The sequence below is a fragment of the Numenius arquata genome, chromosome 3 (assembly GCF_964106895.1).
Source record: "Numenius arquata chromosome 3, bNumArq3.hap1.1, whole genome shotgun sequence".
Taxonomy (NCBI): Eukaryota; Metazoa; Chordata; class Aves; order Charadriiformes; family Scolopacidae; genus Numenius; species Numenius arquata.
The window spans coordinates 43,902,002-43,928,604 of record NC_133578.1 but is presented as its reverse complement, the minus strand read 5'-3'; the positions used below and the strand labels follow the sequence as shown (position 1 = coordinate 43,928,604).

Here is a 26,603-nt window from a genome sequence, read left to right as displayed (position 1 = left end):
CCCGCCTGGCCTGCGCGGCCCGGCCCCGCCCCGCCTTCCCGGCCCGCCCCGCCCGCTGAGGAGAGGCGGCGGCCGCCATGAACGCTGGGGGACCATTCCGCGGGCCGCCCGCCTTCCCGCCGCCATTGCGCTTCGGGCAGGCTGCCGTCTTCGGACAGGGTGGCGGCGCCGCCGCCGGCCCCCCCTTCGTCCCCGGGCCCGCCGCCTTCGGGCCGCTCTATGGCCTAGGCCAGGCGCCGGCCTTCGCGGCGGCGGCCAGCAGCGGGGCCCCGGCGGGCAACGCGGGGTTCAGCTTCAAGCCGCCCACCAACCTGGGCAGCTTCCCGGGGTCGGGTGAGGCGCCGGGCGGCGGCGGCGGGGCCTTCGCGGCCCCCGAGTTCCGCTTCAAGGCGCCCGAGAGCGCCGCCGCCTTCAAACCGCTGAGCAGCGAGGCGGAGAAGGGCCCGGCCGCCTCCGCCGCCTTCACCTTCTCGCCGCCCTTCGGCTTCGCGCCCGAGGCGGGCCCGGAGGCGGCGGGGCCCTTCTTTTCGCGTCCCGCCGCCGCTCTGAGCTGGCCGGAGGAGAAGGGCCCGCGGCCGCTCTTCGAGGAGCCGGGGGAGCCGGCGCCCAAGGGCCTGAAGCGGAAGGAGGAGCGGGAGCGCTCGCCGCGGCGGGCGGCAGCGGGCGGGCGGGCGGCGGTGGCGCCGCCGGAGAAGCGGGCGGTGCTGCTGAGCCGTCCCCGCGGCGGCGCCCTCTTCGGCCGCACGCTGCAGGAGGTGCTGCGCAGCCAGGGCCGCGGGCACCGCGACCGCGGGGACGCCGCCGAGGCCGAGCGGGGACCCGCCGAGGAGACGCCGCCGGCAGAGCCCCGGGAGTCCCCCCGGGAAGGTAGGCTGGGGCGGGGAAGCCCCGCGACACCCCGCCGGGCGGGTGTCAGCCCCGCCTTCTGAGGTGGCTGCCTTCCGGTCTTTACAGATGCCGCCCCTGCGACCGCCGCCCGCCGGTCTGAGGGCAGCGAGAGCGCGGAGGGGCTGGGGGGCATGTCGCCTGGCGAGCTGACGGCCATCCAGTGCAAGAACGTTCCTGATTACCTGAACGACAGGACAGTGCTGGAGAAACACTTCGGCCAGTTCGTAAAGGTTCGACGGATCATGACCAGACGCAATAAAAAAATGGCTATTCTCCACTTTTTTGATCATGTGAGTGTCAGAAGTGGTTGGCACAAAAGCAGGCTTAAACCTGGGTGCTTGGGATGGGTCCAGCTCTAGTGAGAGCTGCACCCTTGTTTGGTGACACAGTATGTCTTTCCTCTAGGGGAAGGCTTTGTATTGTGAGCATGTATTGCAGACAGGGATAGAAGTGTACTGAGCTGCACCTAAATGTGATAGCTGCTGGAGCTTTGCCTGGCTTTAGCTGTCCTGATAGCATCGAATTTAAACATGAAACGGATCTTCCCTGTTTATTGTCTCATGTTGCCCAAACCTGAACTACGCATGCTGCTGCATTCTTGCTTAGGCTTGGCACCGCTAAGGGTGAGGTGAGCTTGTGCCATCTTTGTAGGGTGACCTGCTTGCTGGAAATACTGCCGTTATGTCAGTGCTGAGATGTTTTGAGGAGGCAGTTTCGAGACTGCATGTTCTGATTCGGCTTTCTGCTTAAAAACACACCTTCTGTCTCAAGTGCTCTAAGCTGGCTATAGCAAAAAGCAACAATTTTTATCGAAACCAGCACAGTCCTGTTGGTTGTGTGTAGGTCTTAAGTGAGAGATCAAAATGCGGTAACCAGAAATTTATTTAAATTGGTAAATGTTTCTCTGGTAAAAACTGCACTGGGCGTTTTGGTGTTGTGATGCTAATAGGCTTTCATACTCTGCTTTTGTTTTCTTTCAGGCTTCTGCAGCTCTTGCCAGAAAAAAAGCAAAATTACTGCACAAAGATATAGTAACATTTTGGCAAAAGAAGAAAACAAGTAAGTTTTGTGTTTCCAGATACGACTACTGCATGATACATAAATGGCTTGGTGTCTGCTCTGTTCTTGTTTCCTGATGTGCTGAGAGCAGTACAAAGGTGATCTCCACAGTAGGAATGTTACAGTTCCAGAAGTATGATGGTTCTCTTTGACTTTTGATAATCAGACTGCGCTCTGTGCAGGACTTGTGGGAGCATTGAAGGTTATTCTTTACAGGAGCATAAAAATAGTTCTGCGTTATGTATGACATCCTGGCTAGCTCTGTCTGGCAAAGGCTAATAATGAATATGCAGAGGAGGGGGGGAAAGAACAGGGTGAAGCATGTAATGGCTTCTAGAATAATTTCTCAGCCTTTAACAGCCTGTGACTCGGGAACCATGGGAGCCAGAAGGGGTGTCCTTCCAAGAAGCCCTTGGATAATTTTTCTCTTGTGAAGTTAGCCAGTTGCTTTTGTAAGCTGAGTAAACTTCCAGCATCCACAGTACTGTCCTCTGGTACTGAGGAAATCCTAAGTAAGCAGCTGCAAATCACAGTTGGAAATTGCACTATTTCTTTCTTAAATTCCTGTTGTCTAAAGCATTTTGCTTCATCTGAGCCAAAATGCTGTTTCGGCTATACAAAAGAGCTGAAGACACTTGAAATGACAGTGTAGATTTACAAGAGAATTTAGAAACCATTCGTGCAGCTGCCCAAGAGGAATATAGTGATGTTAAATCTGTGGTCCTGTCTAGAAGTAGGATGTTCTTTGGGGATGTAAGAAAACCCAGTTTCAAATGCCTCGCTGCCTGCTTCAGAGCATGGGCTGGGATGTGGGCTTCCAGCTTTCAGGAAGGTGTCCTGAGAAGTTAAGGAGTACCCTGGAGTGAGCGTCTGCATTGCTGAGATTGCTGTTCTGCGTATCTGTGCTTCCCTTTCTTTAGCTTTATGAATGCTGCTTGTGTATCTTCAAGATCCTAGCCTGGGGATACACTTCAGCTGTCAGCAAATGAATGCTTCATCACAGCTTTGACCAACCACAAACTTGCCTTCCAGAAAATGAACAGTTGCAGAGTGGTCTTCCTGAGAATTAACATCTTGAAGCAGAAGCTATAAGGGTGCCTGTTCACCTTTGCCATTTTATTGTGGTGTTAAATTTATAGAAACGTGAATAGCAGTATTCTAAAATAATTACTCTGAGAGAATTTAAGAAATCAAACTGGTTGAAAATTTGTTCCTTCAAGGTGTAGATGAGAAGGCACACCAACCTCAGTCTGAGCTTGGGTATGTAAAATAAGTAATTAAAATACTTTAGCAGGAGCACTGGGAATTCTGGTTTACATAGATGAAATGGTTCTCATATCCTGTAGAGAGAGATGACTTGTGGATTATATCCCAAACCTGAGAGAACTGAAATTTGGATGATGATTAGACTTTATTTGCTGACAATTTGCTGACAAATTACAGTTATTGCAAAGGGATATTTTGTTGAAAAATACTCTTTATAGAACAGTGAAGCTCACTAGCAACTGGTAGACTTACTCGGTGCAGCTTCTAGTGCAAGTTGTTCTGGAATTTTTGCGTTCATGTACAAAACTGACTCTTAGTTTTATTTTCTAATAGTTGTTTTTTTTTTTTAAACAAACTGCTCACCATCACCCCCATGGCGAAAAAAGAGTTGTTGCTTAAACTATTTGGCAAGTACCTGGCTTTGTATTTTTATGTCACTTCAGGTCCAGCAAAAAGAGAATTTTCATCCAAGGAGAAGAAAGCAGGTGAAGATGAAGGAAGGCAAAGCAGTGAAGAGATAAACTATCAGCATTCCCCTCTTCGAAAACCTTTAATGAGATCCTCTGCCAGCGGTGTCATGCCTGGTAAAAGGTATGTCTGCTTCTCTGGGAATCCATCAGGTAGGAAACAGGGTGCTTGGGGAAAAAGGATGATCAGTATGTGCCAAATAGTCGTGTTGTTATCAGGGAGTGTGCTTCCCTCATCTCTTCTGGTTTGTCTGAATTACAGGTTCACAGACCTCACACTTTGTTAGGAAGATACTTCTAACTGCTTATTAAGGCCTCTTACTTTGGTCTGCGTATTTCTTTTGCATGTGTTGTTCATAACAACATGAGTAACAACACCTGCAATAGTAAGGGATTAACTCCCAGTGCTAGATCTAGATCATAACCTTCGTATGTTGATACACTTCGTTTATTTGATATGTTGCCTTGTGAACAAAATACTCTTTCTAAACAGAGACATTGGCATCCTACAGAGTAGTGAACTGATTAAAGCCGGAGCATGCATTAGTTTATTATTGATAAAAAAATCTTCTATTTTTAGTTCTCCGGCAAAGAAGCCTGGTCTTCGAAAGTCACTGCAGTTTGAAGCAGATCTGTTTGATTCTAGTTCTGAAGGACAGAGCTCAGAGGCCTTGGGAACTTCATTGTCGTCTCTTGGTAACCTGGTAGGATTAGTGGCTGAGACATCTGAAGAAAGATACCGTCTTTTGGACCAAAGGGACAAAATCATGCGACAAGGTTATTTCAGAAATTAACACCTGCTTCTGTGCTGGAAAGAAATAAGTGTTTGGAGTTTGTTGTAAAGCTGTTAAAATATTATGGAAATGGCTTTAAAGAGAGAGTTTAACATGGACCAGTCTGTAAAATACTCTTCTATTGTACATGTATACATTAATTTCTTGCAGAACATGCAAAAATCTGTTTTACTTATTACACATGCATATTTCTTGTGGAAAGTGAGTAGCAGACTGTTCATCTTCTGTGAAGGAGCCGTGTAGGGAGATTTACATCCCTGCAGGCTCTTTGAGGAAAGCTACTCAAAGCCTGTTTGTGTTTCACTAAATTGGAACTGCTTCACAGCTGGTAATTATTTCAAGAAATGGCCCTTTGTTTCATAGTGTTGGGTTGTCAACCCTTCCATCCTGTTTTTGCCATTTCAAAGCTCCCTCTACTTTTAATTTAAGATCTTAAGTTTAATATCGACAGACAGATTTCTCATCTACTTGACGTGGAATTGTGAAATGCCAGTGCTTAGTTAGGACACAAAACATTGGGTATCTTTTAGAGCCTTCAGTCTTTTCAGTAAAACTCTCAATATCCAGGTAGGACGGTAGGACAAACTTCCCCAAAAGGAGTGGAGCAACCCTGGGACAGGTCCCAGAGTGGGGTAACCCCATTTTTGTGCATTTCTGACCACACCAAGGTGTGGGTACAGCCTTTCTCTGGTTAGATGTAGGATAGGAATCTCTAGAAACCTTTTCCCACTAGCTTTTTTTGTGAACTGTTGACCTAGCAATGTACTTACTGACATCCATCCATTGACCAATGTGCAGACTCCAGCTGAGGCATCTGGCGTGCTTAGGGCTGTGTTGGAATATCAGGGTAATAGCTTGTTATGAAAACAAAACCCAGAGATGCCATAGTGATTGATGAATTTCATTTCTTTTTCTTTAGCTCGAATAAAAAGGACTGATCTTGGCAAAGCAAAAACTGTTGTTGGCACTTGCCCAGACATGTGTCCTGAAAAGGAGCGCTACATGAGGGAGACGAGAAACCAGCTCAGTATCTTTGAATTGCTTCTAGGATCTGACAAGGTATGAGCCCTCTGTATGCAGGAGTTTTTGTTGTTCCCAGGACACGTTTGTTTACTGCTTATATAAAGCTGTCAGTGTTGTTTAGTTGATTACAGGATTAATTCTGGTGGAAAAATTCTGGGGGCCATTTCATTAATGTCTTTCAGTTCCCTATTGTAAAACAAGAAGGTGAGATAATTGCCTTTTCACTCTTAAATCATATCTTTTATTTAGCTACAGACGGGCTTTTAGAACTATAGTTCTAAAACTATAGGGCAGCAGTATAGTATATCTAGTGTGTGTGTATATATATACACACCGCTATATATATATGGTAGTGTATACATTGTCTTGAAGGTTATGAGTTTGAGGCTAGGTCAACACTTTGGATCCTATCGTAAAAGAAAATAAAATATATTTATTATTGTAAATGCACGTGGGCTGTTAGTGTGAACAGTGGAGAAACTCCTTTAATAGTCTTCTACTCGTTAAAGTAAAGGTGTGGATGGGATGAAATCCTCCATACTCCTGAAAAGTTGAACATACTCCTTAGGCTTTGATTCTTTTCTCCACATCTTACAGGTAGATCATGCAGCAGCGATCAAGGAATATAGCAGGTCTTCAGCAGATCAGGAGGAACCTTTACCGCATGAACTGAGACCCTCTGAGGTGTTGAGTATGACCATGGACTATTTAGTGACAAACATTATGGATCAAGGAGAAGGAAACTACCGAGAATGGTATGACTTTGTCTGGAACAGAACTCGTGGAATAAGAAAGGTAAGCTTTGGCAGAGGAAATGTTTGATGATAGAAAGCAAAAGATCACATAATGCTGTAAATAGTGAAGCAAAAAGTGGTAGTAATTCAAATGTTTTGAATTGCAAAGTGAGTCAAGCACAGTTGAAATGAGTTTTCCAAAGGTAGTACCAGATGAATATGATCTTCAACTGTAGTTTAAGAATACCTGCAATGCTTTCTTTATCATTCTGGTTAGGATATAACCCAGCAACATCTCTGCAACCCACTGATGGTGTCTCTGATTGAGAAGTGCACTCGCTTTCACATCCATTGTGCTCACCACTTGTGTGAAGAGCCCATGTCCTCCTTTGATGCCAAAATCAACAATGAGAACATGACTAAATGCCTGCAGAGCTTGAAGGAGATGTATCAGGATTTGGCTAACAAGGGGATTTACTGCAAGAGTGAAGCAGAGTTCAGAGGTTACAATGTCTTGCTGAATCTCAACAAGGGTGATATTCTCAGGTGGGAACAACAGATATTGCTTGTTTTCTCTCTTTGCCTCTGTGAAAAACTGAGATGAGGATTAAGTCCAGGCAAATTGTAATGCAAGTGAAGAGCTTAGTTGCAAAAATTTTTAGCCAAAGAAAGTGTACTGTAGTAATGTTTTATTTGAATTTATCAATAGGTCATTTTAAAAAAAGCTTTGTTTTATCTCCTTGAGTAACTCTGCTGGTAGTAAAAAAAAAAAAAAAAAAAAAAAAAAAACAAAAACCACAACCAAACAACCAAGCAAAAAGGAAGTTACATCTTTACTGTTCTCAATCAAGGAATTTTTTTTTTCTCCTCATGGAGTGGTATCCAAGGTTCACTGCTCTATCTGCAGTAGGATCAAGCAGAAATCGTTTTGTGGGCAGAGTCATACTTAGCTTTTCTAGTCATTCTTTTAACTGCCTTCCTCCCTAGACATTGGAGTGATGTACCTAAATAATAACATGCTGATTGTGCAAGCATCTTTAAAAGGTTAATAATCGGTAAATAATGCAGCAAATTCAATTCACAGCTGTAGCTGTTTGGTTTGGACAGGAGTTGCATGTCTTGCTTAAAACTCCTAATTTTGATTCTTTGTTACAGGTTGATATTGAATTGTGATTGTTAATATTGAAGCAAAAGGGTTGTCTCTGTCTTTTGTCTCCACAGAGAAGTACAGCAGTTTCATCCAGAGGTTAGAAACTCCCCTGAAGTGAGATTTGCAGTTCAAGCTTTTGCTGCATTAAACAGCAACAACTTTGTGAGGTTTTTCAAGTTAGTGCAAGCAGCTTCCTATCTGAATGCCTGTCTCTTACATTGTTATTTCAACCAGGTGAGAAAAATGCAGCTGGGTATTTTTAAAGTGTTAATCAGTAAAATGGTCTGGGACTTCTGGGAGGAAATCTTAGCAGAAAACTCCGTGAATATTTAGCCTTAAAAATAATTTTATTCCTGCTTTTTCAGAAGCATTTAAAATTTATTAAGAGTTTTCTGCCATGATACAAAAGGCAAATACTAAAATGCTCTTCTCGTCATTTTTTTCCCATAACTGTGTACAATTGTGTATTATTTCCCCTGAAAATAATTGGGAAGGAGAGAAGCAGGCATGAGACTTCTGCAAAGGAAATATCAACCTGCACTTTCAGAAGCCCTTGCAAGCTTTTTCTTCTGCATAAAGAATCACAAAGGGACATGCTCAAAATGAGCAGCATCGAAGAGCAGCAGAAACTAGAAAGCAAGTGCATAGAACTTAGAAAGTTAAATCTGAACAGTTGTTTCTGGATATTTGATGACAAAGTACTGATTTCTTTTAAACATGGTTTTCATGTGGTGATGAGGCACTGGAACAGGTTGCCCAGAGAAGCTGTGGCTGCCCCATCCCTGGAGGGGTTCAAGGCCAGGCTGGATGGGGCTTTGAGCAACCTGGTCTAGTGGGAGGTGTCCCTGCCCATGGCAGGGGGGGTTGGAACTCGATGATCTTTAGGGTCCCTTCCAACCTAAACCGTTCTATGATTCATGTTTATAGTACGTTTTGAGGTCTTTAACTTAGTACTTACATGGCTTTTTCTTTCCCTCCCCCCCAGATTCGTAAAGATGCTCTGAAATCTCTTAATATTGCTTACACTGTGAGCACCCAAAGATGTACAGTGTTTCCCTTGGATCACTTGGTCCGCATGCTACTGTTCAAAGATTGTGAGGAAGCAACCGATTTTATAAGTTATTATGGCTTGAGTGTATCTGATGGGTAAGTGTAAGGAAAAGGGTGTCTGTGCCTTAAGATGCCTAGTGGGGTTAGACCAATGTTAGGCAAAGTGTTAATGTGGATCAGCTGCTCTTGCAGTCTGCAACCGGAAAAAGAACAGATGAAGGGTAAGAGCTGGGCTCTGTAAGCGAAGCGCTAAAGTAGTGATGGGTGCAAATTTTAATAATACATTCTATTTTTATTGGTGTGATTTTGATAGGTTCTTTTATTTTGTATCTTTCCCTAATGAAATGGGGCTTGTATCTGTGTAACTACCATGGCTTCCCACAATAGCTTTTTTTGCACTTGTACTTCTTATTTTACTTGGTTTGGTAAGGTGACAAGGGATTGTAAGGATATGAAGTTCCTTCAGCCTTCTGGAAGGTGGTGAAAAACACAAGAAACATTTCCCCTGAAAGGAGAAACTGCATATTGAGCTCAGTCTCCATTGGACTCTGGGGACTTCCTCCCTAGAAGGGATGTTGTGGAAATCCCAGAAAAAAAACCCCACTGTTTTAGATTCTTATCTTGTAGTTGAATTGTAGTAAATTGCAGCTCTGTAGGAAATAAGGATACAGTTCTGCTTCTCAGGAAGCTGACATTATGGTGATGCATGTAGGGTGGGATGAAGTTGAACAGTGCAAACCAGTGTTTAGAAGATGCTGGAGGCCAACGGTTTTGCAGATAAGAGAGTCTGCCATGGAAATATGTACATTGTAGGGTGTGCTCATACACACTTGCAATCTTAAGAGACTGGAGAAGGCAAAAAACTTGAGCATGCCAGTTAGTGTTCTATTTCCTGTTAACATTCTGTTTAGAAATAATAAATTAGTCAGACTACAGGTGCCAAGACTGGAAGAAGACTGCAGCTTTTAAAATTACTTCTGTAGGTAGCCCTGACGTTTGTCACATGGGATGTAGTCTAGGTAAAATGCATATGGATAATATACACAGTGAATAAAGGTTAAAAGGAGAAAGAGACAGAATAGTCCATGAGGATTCCCAGAAGTGTTAGCGCAGCTTGTTCTCTGTCCTGGGAGGGGATAGCTATGAGAACAGTGCACTCTGCCTTCCCTGCTCTGGTTCCAGCCAAAGATCAAGAACCAGGCTACAGGGAGCAATCCCGAGTGCCCAGTGCCTGTCTTGCTAAGCTGTCCAACTGAAAACCTATAGGTTACTGGAGCTTTGAGGATGTACTCCTGTTTTTTATTTTTCCCCAGTGCTTACGTGGAGCTGAATCGCTCAGCTTTCTTGGAGCCAGACGGATTACCTAAACCACGTAAATCGGTGTTTGTCAGCCAGAAGCTAACTGTCTCAGTTGGGGAAGTTGTAAATGGTGGGCCGTTGCCCGTGGTGCCTCACCACATGCCTGTGTCCAGCTTCAACGGACAGAACAAGTATACTGGTGGAAGTGCCTCTATGGATCAAGCTAGTAGTAGCCAAAAACCCAGCATGGAAGCAACAGGTAAGAGCAAACGTGCTCAGGAACATACTGCTGGGTCAGCTCTATGAGTAGAAACTGTCTTTGGCTCATATGGGTTGAAGTTGCATGGAAATTTGGATGTAGTGAAAGCATGTTTTGATTTAAATGTATGCATGCATCTGTAAAAGCTAAGAAGCAACCTTATTAATGTATTTCCCAATACAGGAAATACACTAAGGGAAATGAGTGCAATTTTGCCAACGTAGGCCAAATAACTAGATGTTTGGCTACTTCAGACAGCCAGCTTCCATTTTCAGTTGCGGATTTTGTATTGCAGCTGGTTTTTTCCCAGAGTGTGTATAATCATGTTGTTTTTCAAGTTAACTGAATGTATGCTTTTTTGTACTTGTTGACAGTACAGATATTTTTCATTTATTGGAGAGAGGTGTGTAGGTGCTAGCTGTACTTGACTTAAGAGTTGTTTTATTGGAAGTGTATTACTTGGTATTGGAGGTAATGTGCAATGATATTTTTGAATCCTCTGTATAAAATATTCATTAGTTTCTATGATATAATTATATTTTTAACTTAAAGGCAGCAAACTGCTGTTATGGACTTGTTTTATGACCTTATGAGATTTACCAGACAAATCAGCTTTTGAAGATAAGAATAGTTTTGCATCTGTTTGTGACTGACTGGATTTCCTTAATTTTTCTCTTCTCCTCTCCCAAGAAGGAAGAGTGGAAAGCAAAGGTGTAGATTTAGATGCCGCAGGAGTAAGAGTCCAACCGTCAGCTCATCTTCTGTCCTCACTGGTACCTCGTCAGCTTGTGGCAGTGCTGCCTCCTGCACAGGCAGTCTCCCAACCTGCTGGAGAACTTGAGCCTCTCTCTCCAAAGCCTCAGCCTGTCTACACAGACACAGTAAGGAAATTTAAATTCATCATGAAGTATTAGGGAAAAGTCTGTGAAACATAATAAAAGGTAACCGAGTTCTTAGGTTGTTCTAGTTTTCCAGAATCTGCATGTACTATGTGGAGTCAAAAGGAGACACTTCGGTGGTTTGGATACTTTGAGAAGTTGTTTCCTTTGGACTATTCTGAAAAGAGAAAGCCTTAAGTGATTTCAGATGCAAGTCTGAAAGTCAGTGCTTGCTCTGCCTCCTTCATAGGATAAACAGTCCTGTCTATCTAGTGTTTGAGAAACCTCCAAGGATAGAGTTAGAAAGCAATAGTAGAAAGTTACTATCTTTCACTTAGGTAAATTTTGCTTTAGTGAATAGTATTGAACTGTTTCTTAATGGCATGTACTTCAGACGAGACACAACAAAGTTTCTTCTTGTGGGTATGTGACTGTTAATCTTGAGTCTTGAATATGTACCCTGTGTATCTGTGCTGTTCCCCTTTTTCTCCCTCCCACACATATTTAGATATGCACTAATGCTGGACCCATCTGGAAGTGTCTCATTGCTTTGTAAAGTACAGCTGCAATATTCTACCTGAGTGTGGCTGTATTTCAGTGAAGATTAGGCCTGGTCATTTGGAGTTAAATGAGTTAGAACGAGAGAAACTCTAAACTAATAAAATAAGAATCCGTCTCAAAATTCACTTTTCTTGGCTATTACTTCTGAACTTGACTTGCCAAAATTTAATACGGGCAGCTGCTTTTGTTTCTGGGGTGTTATTAATCTTTTAGGTAGTCTAAAATTTCCAGACTCTTGTATTTGATTAAGTTAGCTTAGTTTGTAAGTAGAAATACAGATGATGTTGCCAATTACAGTCAGTTAAACAAGGCTGAAAAGCCTCACCCCCAATTCACACGTGTGCCCAGGCCATCCTGAGCAGGACTGTATCTTGCTTCAGCTGCTTCCTCTGCTGTGTTGTAGGACATCGCTGAAGTGGTGGACGGGCTTGTGCACGACGTCCTGAAAGGAGAGTGCAGCGAAGTCAGCAGAGCAGGAGTGGCTTATGTGACTGCGGCCATCTGGTAAAGAGCATTTATTGCTGGTACTCCTGGAGTCTGTCGTCAAAGCTGCAATTTGCCATAGCAGCACCATGTCTGGGTGCCTCTGCAAGGCAAGGTCTGTAGTGGAGATAGTATTACTGATACAGCTGAGGGAAAAGCAAACCTTTCTTCAGATGTCTGCCACCTCTCTGTTGCACACCATCTAGCCTAATGGAAGGCTGTCTGCAAACCTCTGTAAACCTTGCCTTGCATGACGCTCACACTGCTGCCACAAGAAATGTGTGTTGTGGAAGGGAAGGTGCCTGAGGAGGGGCAAGAGGAGTAAGTCCAGATCTGGCTACTTCTCTGCTTCAAGTAACGCTTCCTCTCCGAGGCAGTTGGTAGAGTTGTAGATGTGGGTTTGTGACCAAAACAGTGTTAGTGCACCAATGTTTTGGTTATTGCTGAACAGCACAGGGTCAAGGTCTTCCTTGTTTCCCACTCTGCATCCTTGTGGATAGGCTGGGGGTGCGCCAGAGGCTGGGAGGGGACGCAGCCAGGACAGCTGACCCAGGCTGGCCAAAGTCTATACCATGTGATGTCATGATCAGCAATAAAACTAGGTTAGAGGAAGAAGGAGGTAGGGTTTTCTGGCTTCCAGGGTGGCCATCGACTGGGGACTGACTGGACATTGGTCTGCCTGTGGGAGGTGGTGGCTGACTGCCTTTGCTTTGCTTGGTAGGGGTGTGGTTGTTTTTTTTTTTTGTCTTCCGCCAGTGTCTTTCTCTCCATCCATGAGTTTTCTTGCTTTTGTTCTTCCTATTTTCTCTACTGTCCTTGTGCAGGGAGGGGACTGAGCCAGTAGCAGTGGGGGTGCTTGGCTGGTGGCTGGAGTCATCCCACCACAATGGAGCAAAGGTGTGCTTGAGAAAAGCACAGGCATAAGGCTTTGAATGAAAACTTTCTGGCTTTGAAAAGAGAATTGCTGTTTCCGCACAGCACCTCAGAGGCCACCGTGGAGGAACTTGTGACTGAAGTGATGGGGGAGATCCTCAGACAAGTGGCTGGAGGCGTGCTTAGCGCGGAAAGGGAGCGTGCCAAAGAGGAAAGGCGCAGAGTAGAGGAAGAGAGGTGAGTCAGTGCTTTTGCTGTGGGGCAGGGCACAGTATACACCCTTATGCAACGTAATGACAGCTGGTACCAACCTGAGTCCTTGCTCAGGCCCTGTGTCTTCCTGTCACGCTGACAGCACTCAGTTTGTCTCACCTTGAACTGCCCTGGGATCATGCAGACAGGCTGTTGCTTCTGCATTCTTATGTGATATGCTAGTTACATTTTGGTGACCTCACAGAGCCACTGTGAAAATGGTGGGGGCAATTTTGGGAACTTCTATTTGCTCAGAGCTTCTAGAGAGGGAGATACATCCCAGTCCTGCTCTATGCAGGAACTTTACCTCCTGAGTGAGCTACTTGTCTGTAGATTACTGGGGTAAGAATAAAATAAGCCCATTGTTATCTGTATTTTTGAGGGAAACCTGGCTTCATGCGAAGCTCTTTATCTTTAGAGAGAGAAACCAGCTAGTGGGAACTTAATTTTAAGCAAATTAATTGTCTGACACAGCATGTAGCTCTTGTGTAACTAAGTGACAGGTTTGTCATTGTAAATCTTTTCACTTCTGTAAATCTCTCCTGTGTCCTTCCAGGCAAAAGCAAGAAAGAGAACAGTTAATAAAGCAGTTGAGCCAGCTGGTGGGTATGGAGTTAATGGAAGAAGTAATAAAGGACAGTGTTCAGGAAGCTTCAGCCAATGAGTTAAGGTACGTACAACGTGCTGTATGCTGCACTTTGCTGTAGGATGCTTTTCTAAGGGTAAGAATTTGTTAGGGTGTGGTGGACTTCTAGCTTGGCCTTCTCCAAGTTCATTTTCAAAGAGCTACTCTAAAGAGACGGTTAAGTGTACTCGATTGTACAGCAGGCTGCCAGTTGCAGTCATACTGTGTCAGGCAGCAAGCAGTCCTCCAGGGTGGAGGGAATAGAGGCTTTGTCTAGGACAAGGCTGCTCTGTGTGCTTATTTTTGTTCTGACTCCCTTACTGATCAGCTGTGGGCTCTCTTGTAGACCCTTCTTTGGAAGCCCGTGATTAGGGTAAAACTTTGACTTCTGATTGATAACGGGCCTTATTTAGAAGGGTCATAGAGTAGAAGTGTGGAAAATCCCTCCCCTTTACTAAATGTGATGGTCTTCCCCCTTTGCACCTCATCGAATTGTGTTTGCATTTGCTGCAGTCTCCACTTCGCTAGACATCTTGGTTTATTTCATTTTGAACTAGATGTGCCTTAGAAAGAGACCGGCAAGCCCGTATTGCCCGGTGTTCAAAAGTTGTCTCTGGTCATGTCATGGACCTCTTTCTGGAGGATGAGATTTTCCAGATTGCTAAGGAAACCCTTCAGGAGCTCCAGTGTTTCTGCAAATACTTGCAACGGTGAGTTGCCACCCTGTGACACAGGGCTTTTCTTGGGAGCGTTGGCATGGGGTGGTTCAACCATTTTTGGAGTTTGAACTACAGCTGTCTGGTTGTGTTATTTTTGCTGTTGTCTTATTATTAGCCTCTAATAAGTTACTCAGCTATATGTGGGGAGGGGAGCACACCTCATTAAAGTCAGGTAATGACCTTGGCAGGAGATTTCAGCTTCCTCCTATCTAGAAAGTTGTAGTAGTAATTTCTCCTTTTATTCTTTCTGTTGGATGTTTTTCTGGATATGTGCAAAGTGTTCAGATGGCTGTTGGGACGCTGCAAGTCAGAGGTTTTGTTTCTCTCTGTGCTGTACTGCCCCAGTGCAGTCAGGGTGAGGTGCATTTTGCACTACTAAAGAGAAATCAGCTGTGGAGCACCTTCCCTTGCAGAGTTTTTTCTGTCCTAAAACTGAGTCCATGTGTCTATTCAGGGCATGTGTTAATCACCTTCAGTGTGATAGGGAAGGCTAAGAAGGAGTCTAAAGATATGTGAAACAAATGTACCTGCAGCAGTCAAGAAAACTGGATGGTGCAGGAATCCTTTTTTATAAGCCCTTAAATACCCGAGGAAACACAATAAAATGTTTCAACTCATGAATTTTTGTGTTATAAAACTGTTGAGCGGTACATGTTTTGAATCCTTTGGTCATAGGAAAATAGATTAGCATCTGAGGATAAAGGCTTCATTATATGTTTTCTCCTTGCTGGTGAATTTGCCTTTTTAAATGTTCCTTAAAAATAGAACAAGAAAAAAAGAGACATACCTTTCTTACTGCAATACATGTTGCAAAAGTATTTTCAGCAAGCGCTTGAGATATCAGAGAAGCTTTATAATGGATCATTGTAAAATGCTCCACGTGCTAGGAATAAACATGCTGAAAACTGGAAAAGAAAACTGTGCTTGAACTTTCACCTGGGGAGCACAGCTAGGACAGCTGAGGAAGGGAGATGGAGAGCAGCAATCAGGCTTCCCTCCTGTGGTCTGTCTGGCCACTGAGAGCAAGTGCAGCTTGCTGAGCAGAAGGTTTTGTCTGCATTGGTCTTTTGAATGGGGCACAAGGCTGCCTCTTTCGGACGCTGTGCACAGCTGGCAGGTCTTGTCCTGTGCATCCTCTGAGCTCAAAATTTGTGGCTGTGTGCAGAAGAACAGCCTGAGCCTGCTGCAGCACCCACATGCACCATCTTGACGCTCGCCCTGAGCAGACTGACTTGTGAAGTGTTTGAGAGCCCAATCCTAGTCTGAAGAGCAAAGATGAGGAAACCTGTTTGGTCTGCGGAAGAGTTTATTAATGTGACTTATTTCTCTATTCTCTTCCAAAGGTGGAGGGAGGCAGTGGCAGCTCGAAAAAAGTTGAAACGTCAAATGAGGGCGTTTCCAGCTGCTCCCAGTTGTGCAGATCCAAAAACCAAACTGAAAGCACTGTCCCCCAGTGCTGAGTGGCCTATAGCCATGGAGAACTTGTGCAAAAGAATTGTAAACCTGGGGAATGGAGGAAAGCTGGGGATCTCTTGCACGAGGTAAGGATACTTACAGTGACAGCAGTTGGCAATCTGTTTGCTTTTTGGAAGGTAAGTTACAGAATAGCCCTCTTTGAACCTTCATTGTGAGCGTGAATAGTTTTGCAAAAGTGCTTGTTCTCAAATACTGCCAAAAAGACCCTCTCTGCACAAATGCCATGACAGAGACTGCAAACCTAAAGAAGCCCTTCTTCTATTAATGACAGCTTTCAAAATTGCCTGCAGTACTTTTCAGGTCTCAGTGAGTGTTTCTTAAATTTTGTTAAAGTACCTGTATTACACCAAAAATTACAACCAAGAATCTTTTGTTTCCAGATTGAATTGGCTGAGAAACAAGACAGTGCATGAAATTAAAGTTCAGCACTTTTACCAGCAATTGTTAAGGTATGTTGGCATTTAGTCTGTGTTTTCTTTCTAAGAAAATTGTAACAGAAATGCCTGAAATCTCAAAAATGTCAGTAAGGAATGGCAAAACATACTCTAGTGTCTACTAGAAACCTTGCTTCTGGGAGTATTTTCCAGATAAGGGAAACTGGAAGATAAATTCATGAAAGTGTTAAGCCATCTGATCCTACTGCTGTGGGTGTAACTTTAAGGATCTGATGGATATTGCTGGGCCTTTTGTACCTGGGTGCGATGATGCCTGGGATGGGATGTAAGGGAGAGGAGTAAATGAGCTGTTATCAGCCTGGCTTGTGGCACAAAGGGATTGATCTAGATGTTTGAAGTGCAGCAGGAAGTCTACCTTCTTATGGCTTGTCATGCACTCTAGTGGCCTGTGTGTTTATTGGAGCAGGGTGTTGAAGCAGTGTGAAAGTGAAGCAGTACATGTATGGTCCCACAGTCCCCAAAGTAAGGCTCATGTAACAGGTTTAGCAGCTGCAGTTCTTGAAGGCATCTGGTCTGTGGTGAAATAGATGGGCAACAGATATAAAGAATTAGTTCTAATTTTGGACTGTTTGAACTGAACAGTAGCTACTTACAGTATTGTAACTAGTTCAAAGCAAGAAAAACAATCCCCAGGTGGGAGTGAGCACTAGGGGTGTCTTTTCACCAGTTTTTGTGTCTCTTTAAGTGATTTAGCTTGGACTCCCCTGGATCTTGTCTCATTAATCACTGAACATATTCCAGTTCAACAAGAACAGGTTTTTTGGAAGGTGCTATTGGTTTTGCCAAATGATGATGAATGTGCAGAGGATGATCCCAACAGGTAGGTAAAAGAATTAATTGCTGGGTCCCTTTCTCAAACAGGGCAATCAGGTAGTAGTATACAGTCCTTGATATATTTTGTTCACTGTACCGTGTGAAAAATTTCCAGTTTTTCTGCTGACATTGTTCACTGAATTCCTTTTGCTCATACTGAAAACAGAAAACCTTGAGATATAGAATCATAGAATCACAGAATGGTTAGAGTTGGAAGGGACCTTAAAGATCATCAAGTTCCAACCCCCCTGCCATGGGCAGGGACACCTCCCACCAGACCAGGTTGCTCAAAGCCCCATCCAGCCTGGCCTTGAACACTTCCGGGGATAGGGCATCCACAGCTTCCCTGGGCAACCTGTTCCAGTGCCTCACCACCCTCACAGTAAAGAATTTCTTTCTGGTATCTAATCTAAATCTCCCCTCTTCCAATTTAAAACCGTTACCCCTTGTCCTGTCACTATACTTCCTGACAGAGAGTCCCTCTCCAGCTCTCCTGTAGGCTCCCTTCAGATATTGGAAGGCTGCTATGAGGTCTCCCCGGAGCCTTCTCTTCTCCAGGCTGAACAACCCCAACTCTCTCAGTCTGTCTTCGTAGGAGGGGTGCTATATGTAGCAGTGTGGATAATTTCAGGACATTTAATAGCTATTTAATAAAATTCAAGCAGTATGAAGGTTGGGGTTATGATAGATTGTGGTGCCTTAGAAACGTTGGTGCTAAAACCCTAAAATGCCAACTTTTTTAAAACAAAAGCCCCAGAAGCCTGCTGTTTTGTGTTTGATAGGGTACTGATGGATTGGTTGAAAGCCAAATTTATGGGAGACAAAAGCTGGAAGAAAAACGCTTCACATACAGAAGGCAGAATTCAAACACTGACATTATTTAATTCTCCTGGCATGCAAGGGAGCAGAAGCATTAAAGTCAGTGTGTGTATAAAGGTAAGTGAGAAAAATTTCATAACTATGAGCAAGGTGTGCTCTTTTCCAGTGGATGTTGTGTGGAGGCTTTTCACACTGTGTCCTGTCAGATGGAGGGAGATGATACTGGGAGGGATGGAGTGGTTGAAAAGGTCTGAAGGAATATGGATTTTTTTTTTTTTTTCCTCTTGTTTCCAGTCAATTGAGCAAATACCTGCCTATATACAGCACAATATTTAGAACCTCAATTCCTGGTACTGAATCAGGTGCTGAAATGCACTTTAGTGCTCACCTGCATCTATTGGACACATCCAAGTTTGCCTGTCTTAACAGCTTGTTGTCTTATGATTTGTAGACCTCATGGTAACGAATGTCAAAGTTGAATGCTAATGATAGTAAACTGCAGATTTCAGTATGAAAATAGCTTTGTTTAGCTACATTACTGTTGTCGTCTTTGTTAATTGTATAGGTGGCACATGGTGCGCTCTCTGACTCTGACCTTGATACAGCTGAGATGCAAAAAGACTTACTTGGAACCAGTGGTCTTATTCTTCTCCTGCCTCCTCGAGTTAGGAGTGAAGATGTTGCAGAAGATGATGTTTATTGGCTTTCAGCTTTGCTGCAGTTGAAACAGTTGCTTCAGGCTAAACCTTTCCACCCGATAGTTCCCCTGGTGGTTCTTGTCCCCAGTCAAGAAGAGGAGGCCACAGAGAAAGAAGTAGAAGAGGGTGTGTGATTATTTCTGTACCTTGAAAAAACAATGTGAACGTTTAGGGTAGTCCCAAGTAGAACCATTGTGGCTAGTGCAGTTTCTCGAATATATTGTCTAGTAGAGGGAGAGAGACTCTGAAGTACAGTACTTCTCAAATATTTGCTACAAATCCTGAGGCCTTAAGAACTGATCAGTATGAGAAGAGATGAACTTTCTTTTGGCTTCCAGTTTTCCTTTGTGCACTGTATTTGATCCTGAGAGTCTGTGGGCAAGGATGGAAGAGAGAAGTGATGCTGTGAATGTATGCAGAGAGTCTGGTCAGAGTAGGATATACACATTTGTTCTTTCTCTATGTATATGGCAGGTGTTCTTATTTTTAAGGTTTGATGCTGCAAGACTTGATTTCAGCCCAGCTTATTTCAGACTACACCATTGTTGAGCTCCCAGGTTCTATCAATGACTTACAAGGCACCAGAAGGGTAAGAACAGCAGCTCACATAAAGAGATACTTGACTGGTTTATCATTAACCTCGCAATTATTAACGCTTTATAAGGAATGAATATGTTCTCAGTAGCTTAAACGGCAACTGAATCTTGTGTAATGGGATATTTTTTCCATTGAAGTTTCTGTAACATAGTTTTTGTTCAAAAAAAAAAGCTCTCTTAACCATTTTTTTACACACCTGAATTTGCTGGAGTCGGGTGCTTGCTTGTTAATAGTGATTCCTGCATCAGCCACAACTGTTCTGAAATGAAATATTTCTGCTACTTTTCCATTATTTGTGACTGTTCTGTTTTATCTGGCTAGAGGTCAGTGGCATTTGCTACATAAAAGATAGTTTCATCTGTGTGATACTGCAAACTAAATACCAAAATAAGTGGGTTACGTAAATCCATTCTTGTCTCTCCCGCCTGCGTGGACTAGCAGGGGTATAGTTGCTGCCTGACAGACGAGTGGTGGGTAAGCCTTTGTACCCCTAAGCTCCCAGTCCTAAAATGCAAAGGACCCTTTGTAGCTCTTCTGTCTGCTGTGAGATCACCCAGTATTATTCCATCTTGATGGATAGGACTGAGGGATGCCTTTATCCTCATACACAGGCAAAGTAGGACTGTACAAATCTCTCCTTGACAGCCTGTTGTGGTTTAATTCCAGACAGCAACTAGGACCATGCAGCTGTTTGCTCATTTCCTGCCACCCCTCCAGTAGGGTTGGAGAAGAGGGTTGAGATAAAAAAAGTTTAACAGAACAGTAATGGAAGAGAAAATAATAATAATGGTAAAACAACATACAAAAAGAGAGATGCCACCCGATGATCAATTGCCCAGCCTGTCCTGAGCAGCGATCTCAGACTCCTGCCCCCTGGCCAACCCCCATTTATATACTGAGCATGACGTCTGTGGTATGGAACGTTCCTTTGGCCAGCTTGCTCTGTCTATGCTTCCTTTCAGCTTCTATGGGAAGCTGACAAAGTCCTTGACTTAATATAAGAATTACTTAGCAACAACTAAAACAATGTGTTACCAACATTATTCTCATACTAAATCCAAAACACAGCAGCTACTAGGAAGAAAACTAAGTCTATCTCAGCTGAAGCTAGTACACTAGCTTCTCCCCTTGTCCTTCAGTTTGCTGTGTGCTTGGCAATAGTGTCCTGGAGATGCCTCAAAAACCCATGGTGAAAAATGATACTTAGAAGTCTGAAATAGCTTTTTGCGTGTGAAGCACGGCAGGGTGGTTTGGAGAGGTGAGAGAGTGTAATGGCCAAGAGCAGCTAAGTTGACTTAGACCAAAAGCAGCTTCAGCCCTCTATTCCCTTCTCAAGGTTTGTGAAGGAGGTGCCTAAGAAAGAAGGTGAGAACAAGACAAGCCCAGAGTGATGCTCCCCCACAAACCCTCACAGCTTAACGTCTCTCTGCAGTTCAAGGTCTGCCAGGATCAGACATGGCTTCTCTGGATATAGTCACCCCAGCCTAATTTCTGTGAATCTGTCCAATTTCTCCCGATATGTTTTTGGTCCTGCAGCAGGGAATTCCGCTGCACGACTGCATCTAGTGTGAATGGCCTCTTTCTGTTTGTTCCTGAGCCTGCTGCACGTGAATTCAGTTTGTGACCACCTAGTTGGGAAATTACTGTTGCAAATATCAGGATGATGATAATTGATTTGTTTGTATTTTGCTGCATAGTATCTTGAATAGTGTTGCATCAAACTTAGGGTTACAGAATTGAATCCTTTGTGTCCTAACCACTGTGGAGCAGTTTCCAGTCACCCGTATTTTGTGTGTCGTAGATCTCTGCAGCTGTGGGCTGGCTGGTTTCCCAGTGCCCTGACTCCCATGAGCTCTGTAGTCAGACCCTTCGGGAGTACATTGAAGACGGCATTGATGGTGAATTTGGCAAGCGCTTCTACCATGACTGGAAGGAGAGGCGTTTAGCTGGCCTGCCATCTCAGGAGCCTGGGGTCATCATAGAGCTGTACAACAGCACACTGCAGTTTCTTTCAGATGTGGTGTCTTCGGAGCACCTTTGTGACTTGTCGTGGCCTGTTACTGAGTTTTCAGAGCCTGGGGGTAACAAGCTGTTGCCCCACCTGCAGTGGAACATGCCTGATCACCTGGCCTGGCTGAAGAAGGCAGTGCTGTCCTTCCAGATTCCATACCTCGATCTGCCTCCATTAGGTGGTACGTACTTCATACTGCAGTATCCACTTGGCAGCATGCCATTTTCTCGGATATGCCTGCGCTGTGTTGAACTACTAGCCTGAAAGGTGGGTAGTTTGGCGCTGTCACAAATTCTTGCAATTTACTTTGTTGGTTTTTTTCCGTAGCTCCTTGGGGTCCTGTTTGCTGCATGATTTTTCAGTATGTGTGTCAGATTGCTAGTTCTTCCCATACTCAACCACTGATCCAGTCTCAAGTGGAGAATCTGCTAAGCAAAACTTACCAGAAGTGGAAAAACAGGACATCTGGGCACTCTGAAGATGGACCTTCTGTTGATGAGATCCCTTGGGATGATATCTTGGCAGTCTGCATTGATCATAAACTGAGAGACTGGAAACCACCCAAACTGCCTATTGCTCCAGGTATTGTGTGTCTTTCTACAACATGGATATTCTTGCATATTGTGTTTAATAATTTGACAGCGGTGACTTCATTTGTGGCAGCAAGTGATATGTAGCAGGGAGGGAGCTATGGTCTTACTGTCCTTACTACTCCACATCTGTCTTCTCTTTGGAGCGTGTATTTAGTGTTGATTATGACTTGACTTGAGCTTGTGATAAAAAAAAATTGTCTCTGTGTGGTCAGTCTTTCAGTCTTCCTCTTCCAGTAGGAGAGGGTTTACATTCAAACAAAGGCCAAGAATTGGTCTCTCAGAAGTCATGTAAGCTCAGGTCAGCTGAGATGGCAGGCTGCCACTGTTAATGAGCACTTCATGGATTAATTAAGTTTGTCTTGGATTCTGTTTGCTTTCAGTTTCAAGTGTGTGGGGCTTTTTTGGTGCCCTGTTTGTTTTAACTGTAGGGTGTCTCTTTTAATGAAATGAGTACTTAACCCACTGAACACTGGACTTTGATGCACTAAAAATTTTTAAAATGAAGATAGAGCAGCATTTTATAGTCTTTCCTAGGAATCTGGTATCTGTTGAACAGTAAATCAGTTCAGGAAGACATCTTTAAACATGCAGGTTATAGCTTAAAGCTACTTGAAAGTGAACATGCAATTTTTCTTCAAATTGGCTTTTCAATACTGAGCTTTTCTTCTGAAGGGGAAAATGTGTTCTAATATTAAAAGTTGCGTTTGGGTTTATTCACAGAAGCAGTAAGTGAAGATGGCCAGATTCATGTGTACTTTTTCAAGGAGCACTTAAAGAACTTCACTGTCCCTTTTTCATGGGAACAAGCCAGACTGCGCACGCAGGAGGAGATCCGGCAAGGCCACAAGAGGTGAGGCAGCTGCTGGCACTGCCTGTTGGGAGTAGCATTCAGCTGTTCATTGTGCCATCAGAGCTGCTTGGTGAACTCTACAGAGGTTGCTTGGGGCCTCTACAATGAACATACAGGGCTGTCATGATTCTGAAAACCAGCATATGGCAACCTCCCAGAGTGGGCTTGTGTACATCTCCTTGAAATAATGTATGAGGGTACGCTGAAACCAGGTAGTAAGTAGGTTTTATTTCTGCAAGGTTACTCAGCTCTCAAAGAAACGGATTGCTTGAGGGGTGCTTAGACCATTATGCATGGAGAAATCAACTTCTGCCAAAGAAAGTGCTGCTGAGGCTTTGAAATTAGACTTGTACTCTAGGTACACAAAGCATGGAGGAAAAACAGTGTGAGCCTGGGGAAGAGCATAGGGATAGAGAAAATACTACAGGTTGAGAGGCTAGGGTGGCTTAGAGCTGTGTAACGTTAAAGTATTTGAGATCTCAAGAGTCTAGCTCACTTCCCTAGCTTTGTTCGGAGTGAAGCCAGTCTCTTTTCCCTCTTGGAAACTTAGCTGCTGCTCTGCTGTGTAGTTGGAGATGTTGTGTAGATACCTTTCTTAGGGGTGAGTCTCAGCCCCCTGTCAGATTAGTTCCTGTCAAATCCCACACACAGGTGGTGGTATGTTGGACCTTGGTACAAGGGAATTATGTCTCCAGATGATCAATTCTTACTCCCTGCTATTTCCAAACTTCAAGCAGTAGGGAAAAATCAACATACTCGTACCAATTTCTGTACTTTTGTTTTTTTGATGGTTTTTTTTTTTTTTTCTCCCCCCTTAGGTCAAGGGTTAAATCTCCCAACTCTTTTAAGAAGCCCTATAACGTCTCCGTGATGCCAGATCAACATGGGTCTGGCATGAGTATGCTGTCAGGTCAAGAAAAGAGCATTCCCACTGCAGATGAATTCACAGACACAGCCTTGGCTGAGGAGCTTCTCTCAGAGCGTCTGTTGGCACAGTTGCAACTGGAGAAAATAGAAAGCAGGAGGTAAGTTCCCAGAGCAGCATCGTTTCCTTGCAGCTCTGGCCCAGGGTCATAAATGATTTCTAACTTGTATGTAACAGGAAGCTGAAGTCCAACAGTGCTAGGAAACAGCCTAGACTATCTCCAGTTTCATCTAATTTCATCAAGCGCATCAGTGCATTCTGGTTCCCTGCTCCTACTTGCATCACAGGAATAGTCCAGGATGGTAGAAATACTTGGAGCAATGCAGATCACAAAGCTGAAGAACTAAAGCTTTTGACGTTGGCCTAAGGGTTTCTTGTCTCTTCTGCCTTTCCCTTTAGTTGGGTGTCTTCAGTCTGTGTTGCTCTGTTCTGTACCACGGCCTTCTATGATGGATTTTCATCAGAGCAGTGGGGTGTGCCAGACTGTGTTGGAAATGACTGAACATCAAGATCCTTCTTGCAGACACTTCTGAACCCAAAACTCTTGGTTAACCCAGTAGTTACGAGAACACAACCAGGCTGCAGTCTGACTGGTGCTCTTGATCTTTCTGTCCAGGTTTGAAGAACAGTTGCATCAATGCCTAGCTGAGGACATTGAGCCCCTTGGTGATTTAGTAGGTCTTCCTCTCTACCTCCCCCAGTCTCTGGTCTCCACCCCAAATGTCACCCATCCGTTGATGAAGTCCCCTGTGTTATCTGCTCAAGAGGTAAGAAAGGGTGGTTCTGAGAATTAGCTGTAGCTCTGAGGAGTGGAGATGCCAAACCTGCTGCAGTTGCAAAACTTTTAGTGGGAATTACCTTGGTGCAGCGTTGGATAGACTTTGGAAGTAATTAAAGAACTATGCCTTGCAAGTATTTTTTTTCCCCAGGGAGGGGAATGTTTTCTGCAGGTCTGGAATAAGAGGTCTTCACAGGCGTTAGTGCTTTCTGCTGCTGGCAGTCATAACAACGTCCCTTGTGGTAGGGAATCACTGTTGTGGATCAACTTCCCCAAGTTAAAGGAAGGCAGGGGACAGAAATAGACGAATGGGTATTTTGCCCTACCTCCTCAGGGGTGGGGGTTCCTGACCCTCCATGGTTGTTCTCAAAAGTGGGGGGAACAGCCAGTGAGATGAGAAGTTCCTTACTGGTACTGGGTAATGCTCTCTTCTCGATCTCATCTCTTTCTGCCCAGGCTGGGAGTCAAGAGGGATGCAAGCTTTTGGGGGAGGAAGCAAGCCCCATGCTGTCAGACAGACTGAAACACTTGCAACGGCTCCTCAGAGCAAACAAGGATGGTGAAGTTGCCTCCAAGCTCCACCTATCTGCTTTGGTGGACATGGTGAATATCTAAGCAGAGCTGAGATATGTGTGCAGATGGAGAGACTTGGTTAAAGAAATCCAGGTCAGAGTGATTGAACAGATAAGCTTCTGGGGTAAGTTTCAGAAAAAGCAAGTGTCCTCCTGGGAGAACACGGAGCAGATGTGGGGCCTGGGCCCTTCTCATGTGACTGCCTTGCACAGTGATGGCATGTCACGGCTCACTGTGTCCCTTTGGCTCACAGCTGAGCCTTGGCTCATCTGGGACTCCCTCCTTTTCTGCTTCACAGGCACGGAGATGAGTCAAATGCTTTTCCTGGAAGGCCTTAAATTGACACTTAGTGATGATTTTTCTTTGTAGAGTTTTCGTTGTGGGTAAACATAGCTTCGCCAGGAGAAACCTATAAGGTAGCAGGGACCCCTGGGAACATCAGGGCAATTGCTCTCCGAAGACACGGTCCCTGAGATGTTGTTCCTGCTCTGTGCTTGCTTGCTTCATGCAGAAGCTACCTTGCAGCAACACTGTGTTTGAATTTGCTGTTTTGTTGCCCAGGAGCGTCAGTACTGTCATTTTTTGAGTCAGTGCAACACTTGGCCATATTTTGTGTTTAATGATGATCAGTGCAAATCCAGAAGGATTTTTGTGCTGCTGGGCCTAGGCTTTATTGCACTGGATTTACAACATTAAAACCAGATGAGTTGCATATTCTACAGAGAAATTGTCATGCTGGAAAGCAGGACACTTTCTTCAGTAAACAGCTATAGAGAAATTATTTTCCTGTTTTGGAAGAGCAGACTACCTGTGCTCTCCAGTATTAAAAAAGCTGTAGCTTTGAAGCTGAAGACCTTTGCTTTTGGTTTAGTATTGGTTCCCAGTAAATAACATGAAGATGTACTTCATGTCTGCAGTACTCCTGTACAAGTAATCCTTTTTTAAAAATTATAATATCAGCAGATTTTTCTCTGACAGAAACTTCTGCCTGGTGAAATACAAATTATTGCAGCTTTGGCAATAAACTCTGATTATCTTGCCTGCCAGAGACCAGTTGTCTGACGTGCTTCTAATTTCATTTGAAATTCTCGATAGTCCAAAACTGACAGCTGCCTTCCAAAAAAGTAATTTTATAGTTGGTTTTTTTTTTTTAATAGCATTTGTATTATTTCTCTTAAACCTAGAATAGCAATAGTAGTTTAATATTAAAGTTGAAATAAGACATTTAAACTGAAGAAGTTGATGCTTTGGGGCACTGTTCATACTACATATACTTTTGTTGGGCTGAGTTGTGTTAACTTTCATTGGTCTTGTGCAAAGCCAAGCCTGTGTGATGCTCTCAGGACGTCCTTTGGCCTAGTGTGGCTGTTGATGTTCTTGGTTCACCTGGAATTCAGCTGTAAAAAAAAACCCAGAAGTGTTTTGGAATGGGGTTCACACCATCTGATGTAAATGTGTTTTGTACCTAAATAAATTTTTAGTGGCTTGGAATGTGCCGTTGCCTTGTTGCTGTGTAAAAGTTCCTGGTACAGGATCCTCTCGAAGCGTGCTGCTTTCTTTAATCCCGGGTTTGGCTAGTGTAAAATACCCGAGCGTGCTGGATGGCGGGGGTGGGGGGGCGGTGCTGTAGAGGCT

At 44.1% G+C, this 26,603-nt stretch overlaps 1 protein-coding gene across 1 annotated transcript; it reads left to right on the top strand.

Annotated features, from left to right (window-relative positions):
* The first annotated feature begins 77 nt into the window (after positions 1–77).
* Positions 78–26,457, top strand: MCM3AP (minichromosome maintenance complex component 3 associated protein). Its single transcript, XM_074145062.1, has 28 exons — positions 78–867; positions 955–1,178; positions 1,869–1,947; positions 3,657–3,804; positions 4,261–4,457; positions 5,394–5,533; positions 6,095–6,292; positions 6,509–6,777; positions 7,453–7,615; positions 8,367–8,527; positions 9,745–9,989; positions 10,680–10,870; positions 11,832–11,932; positions 12,890–13,021; positions 13,593–13,706; positions 14,219–14,371; positions 15,724–15,921; positions 16,237–16,305; positions 16,997–17,131; positions 17,907–18,060; positions 18,509–18,767; positions 19,133–19,230; positions 21,040–21,430; positions 21,577–21,831; positions 22,563–22,692; positions 23,511–23,717; positions 24,234–24,384; positions 24,852–26,457. Exons 1-28 carry the CDS (start codon positions 78–80, stop codon positions 25,008–25,010), a joined length of 5,511 nt encoding a protein of 1,836 aa, XP_074001163.1. The 3' UTR covers positions 25,011–26,457.
* Positions 26,458–26,603: the final 146 nt, after the last annotated feature.

Excerpts from the sequence above, each read along its gene's own strand:
- MCM3AP (XM_074145062.1), top strand. The coding sequence starts at position 78 with ATGAACGCTGGGGGACCATTCCGCGGGCCGCCCGCCTTCCCGCCGCCA. Across the intron at positions 9,990-10,679 it reads ACCCAGCATGGAAGCAACAG|AAGGAAGAGTGGAAAGCAAA; the intron begins GTAAGAGCAAAC and ends TCCTCTCCCAAG. Across the intron at positions 15,922-16,236 it reads CTGGGGATCTCTTGCACGAG|ATTGAATTGGCTGAGAAACA; the intron begins GTAAGGATACTT and ends TTTTGTTTCCAG.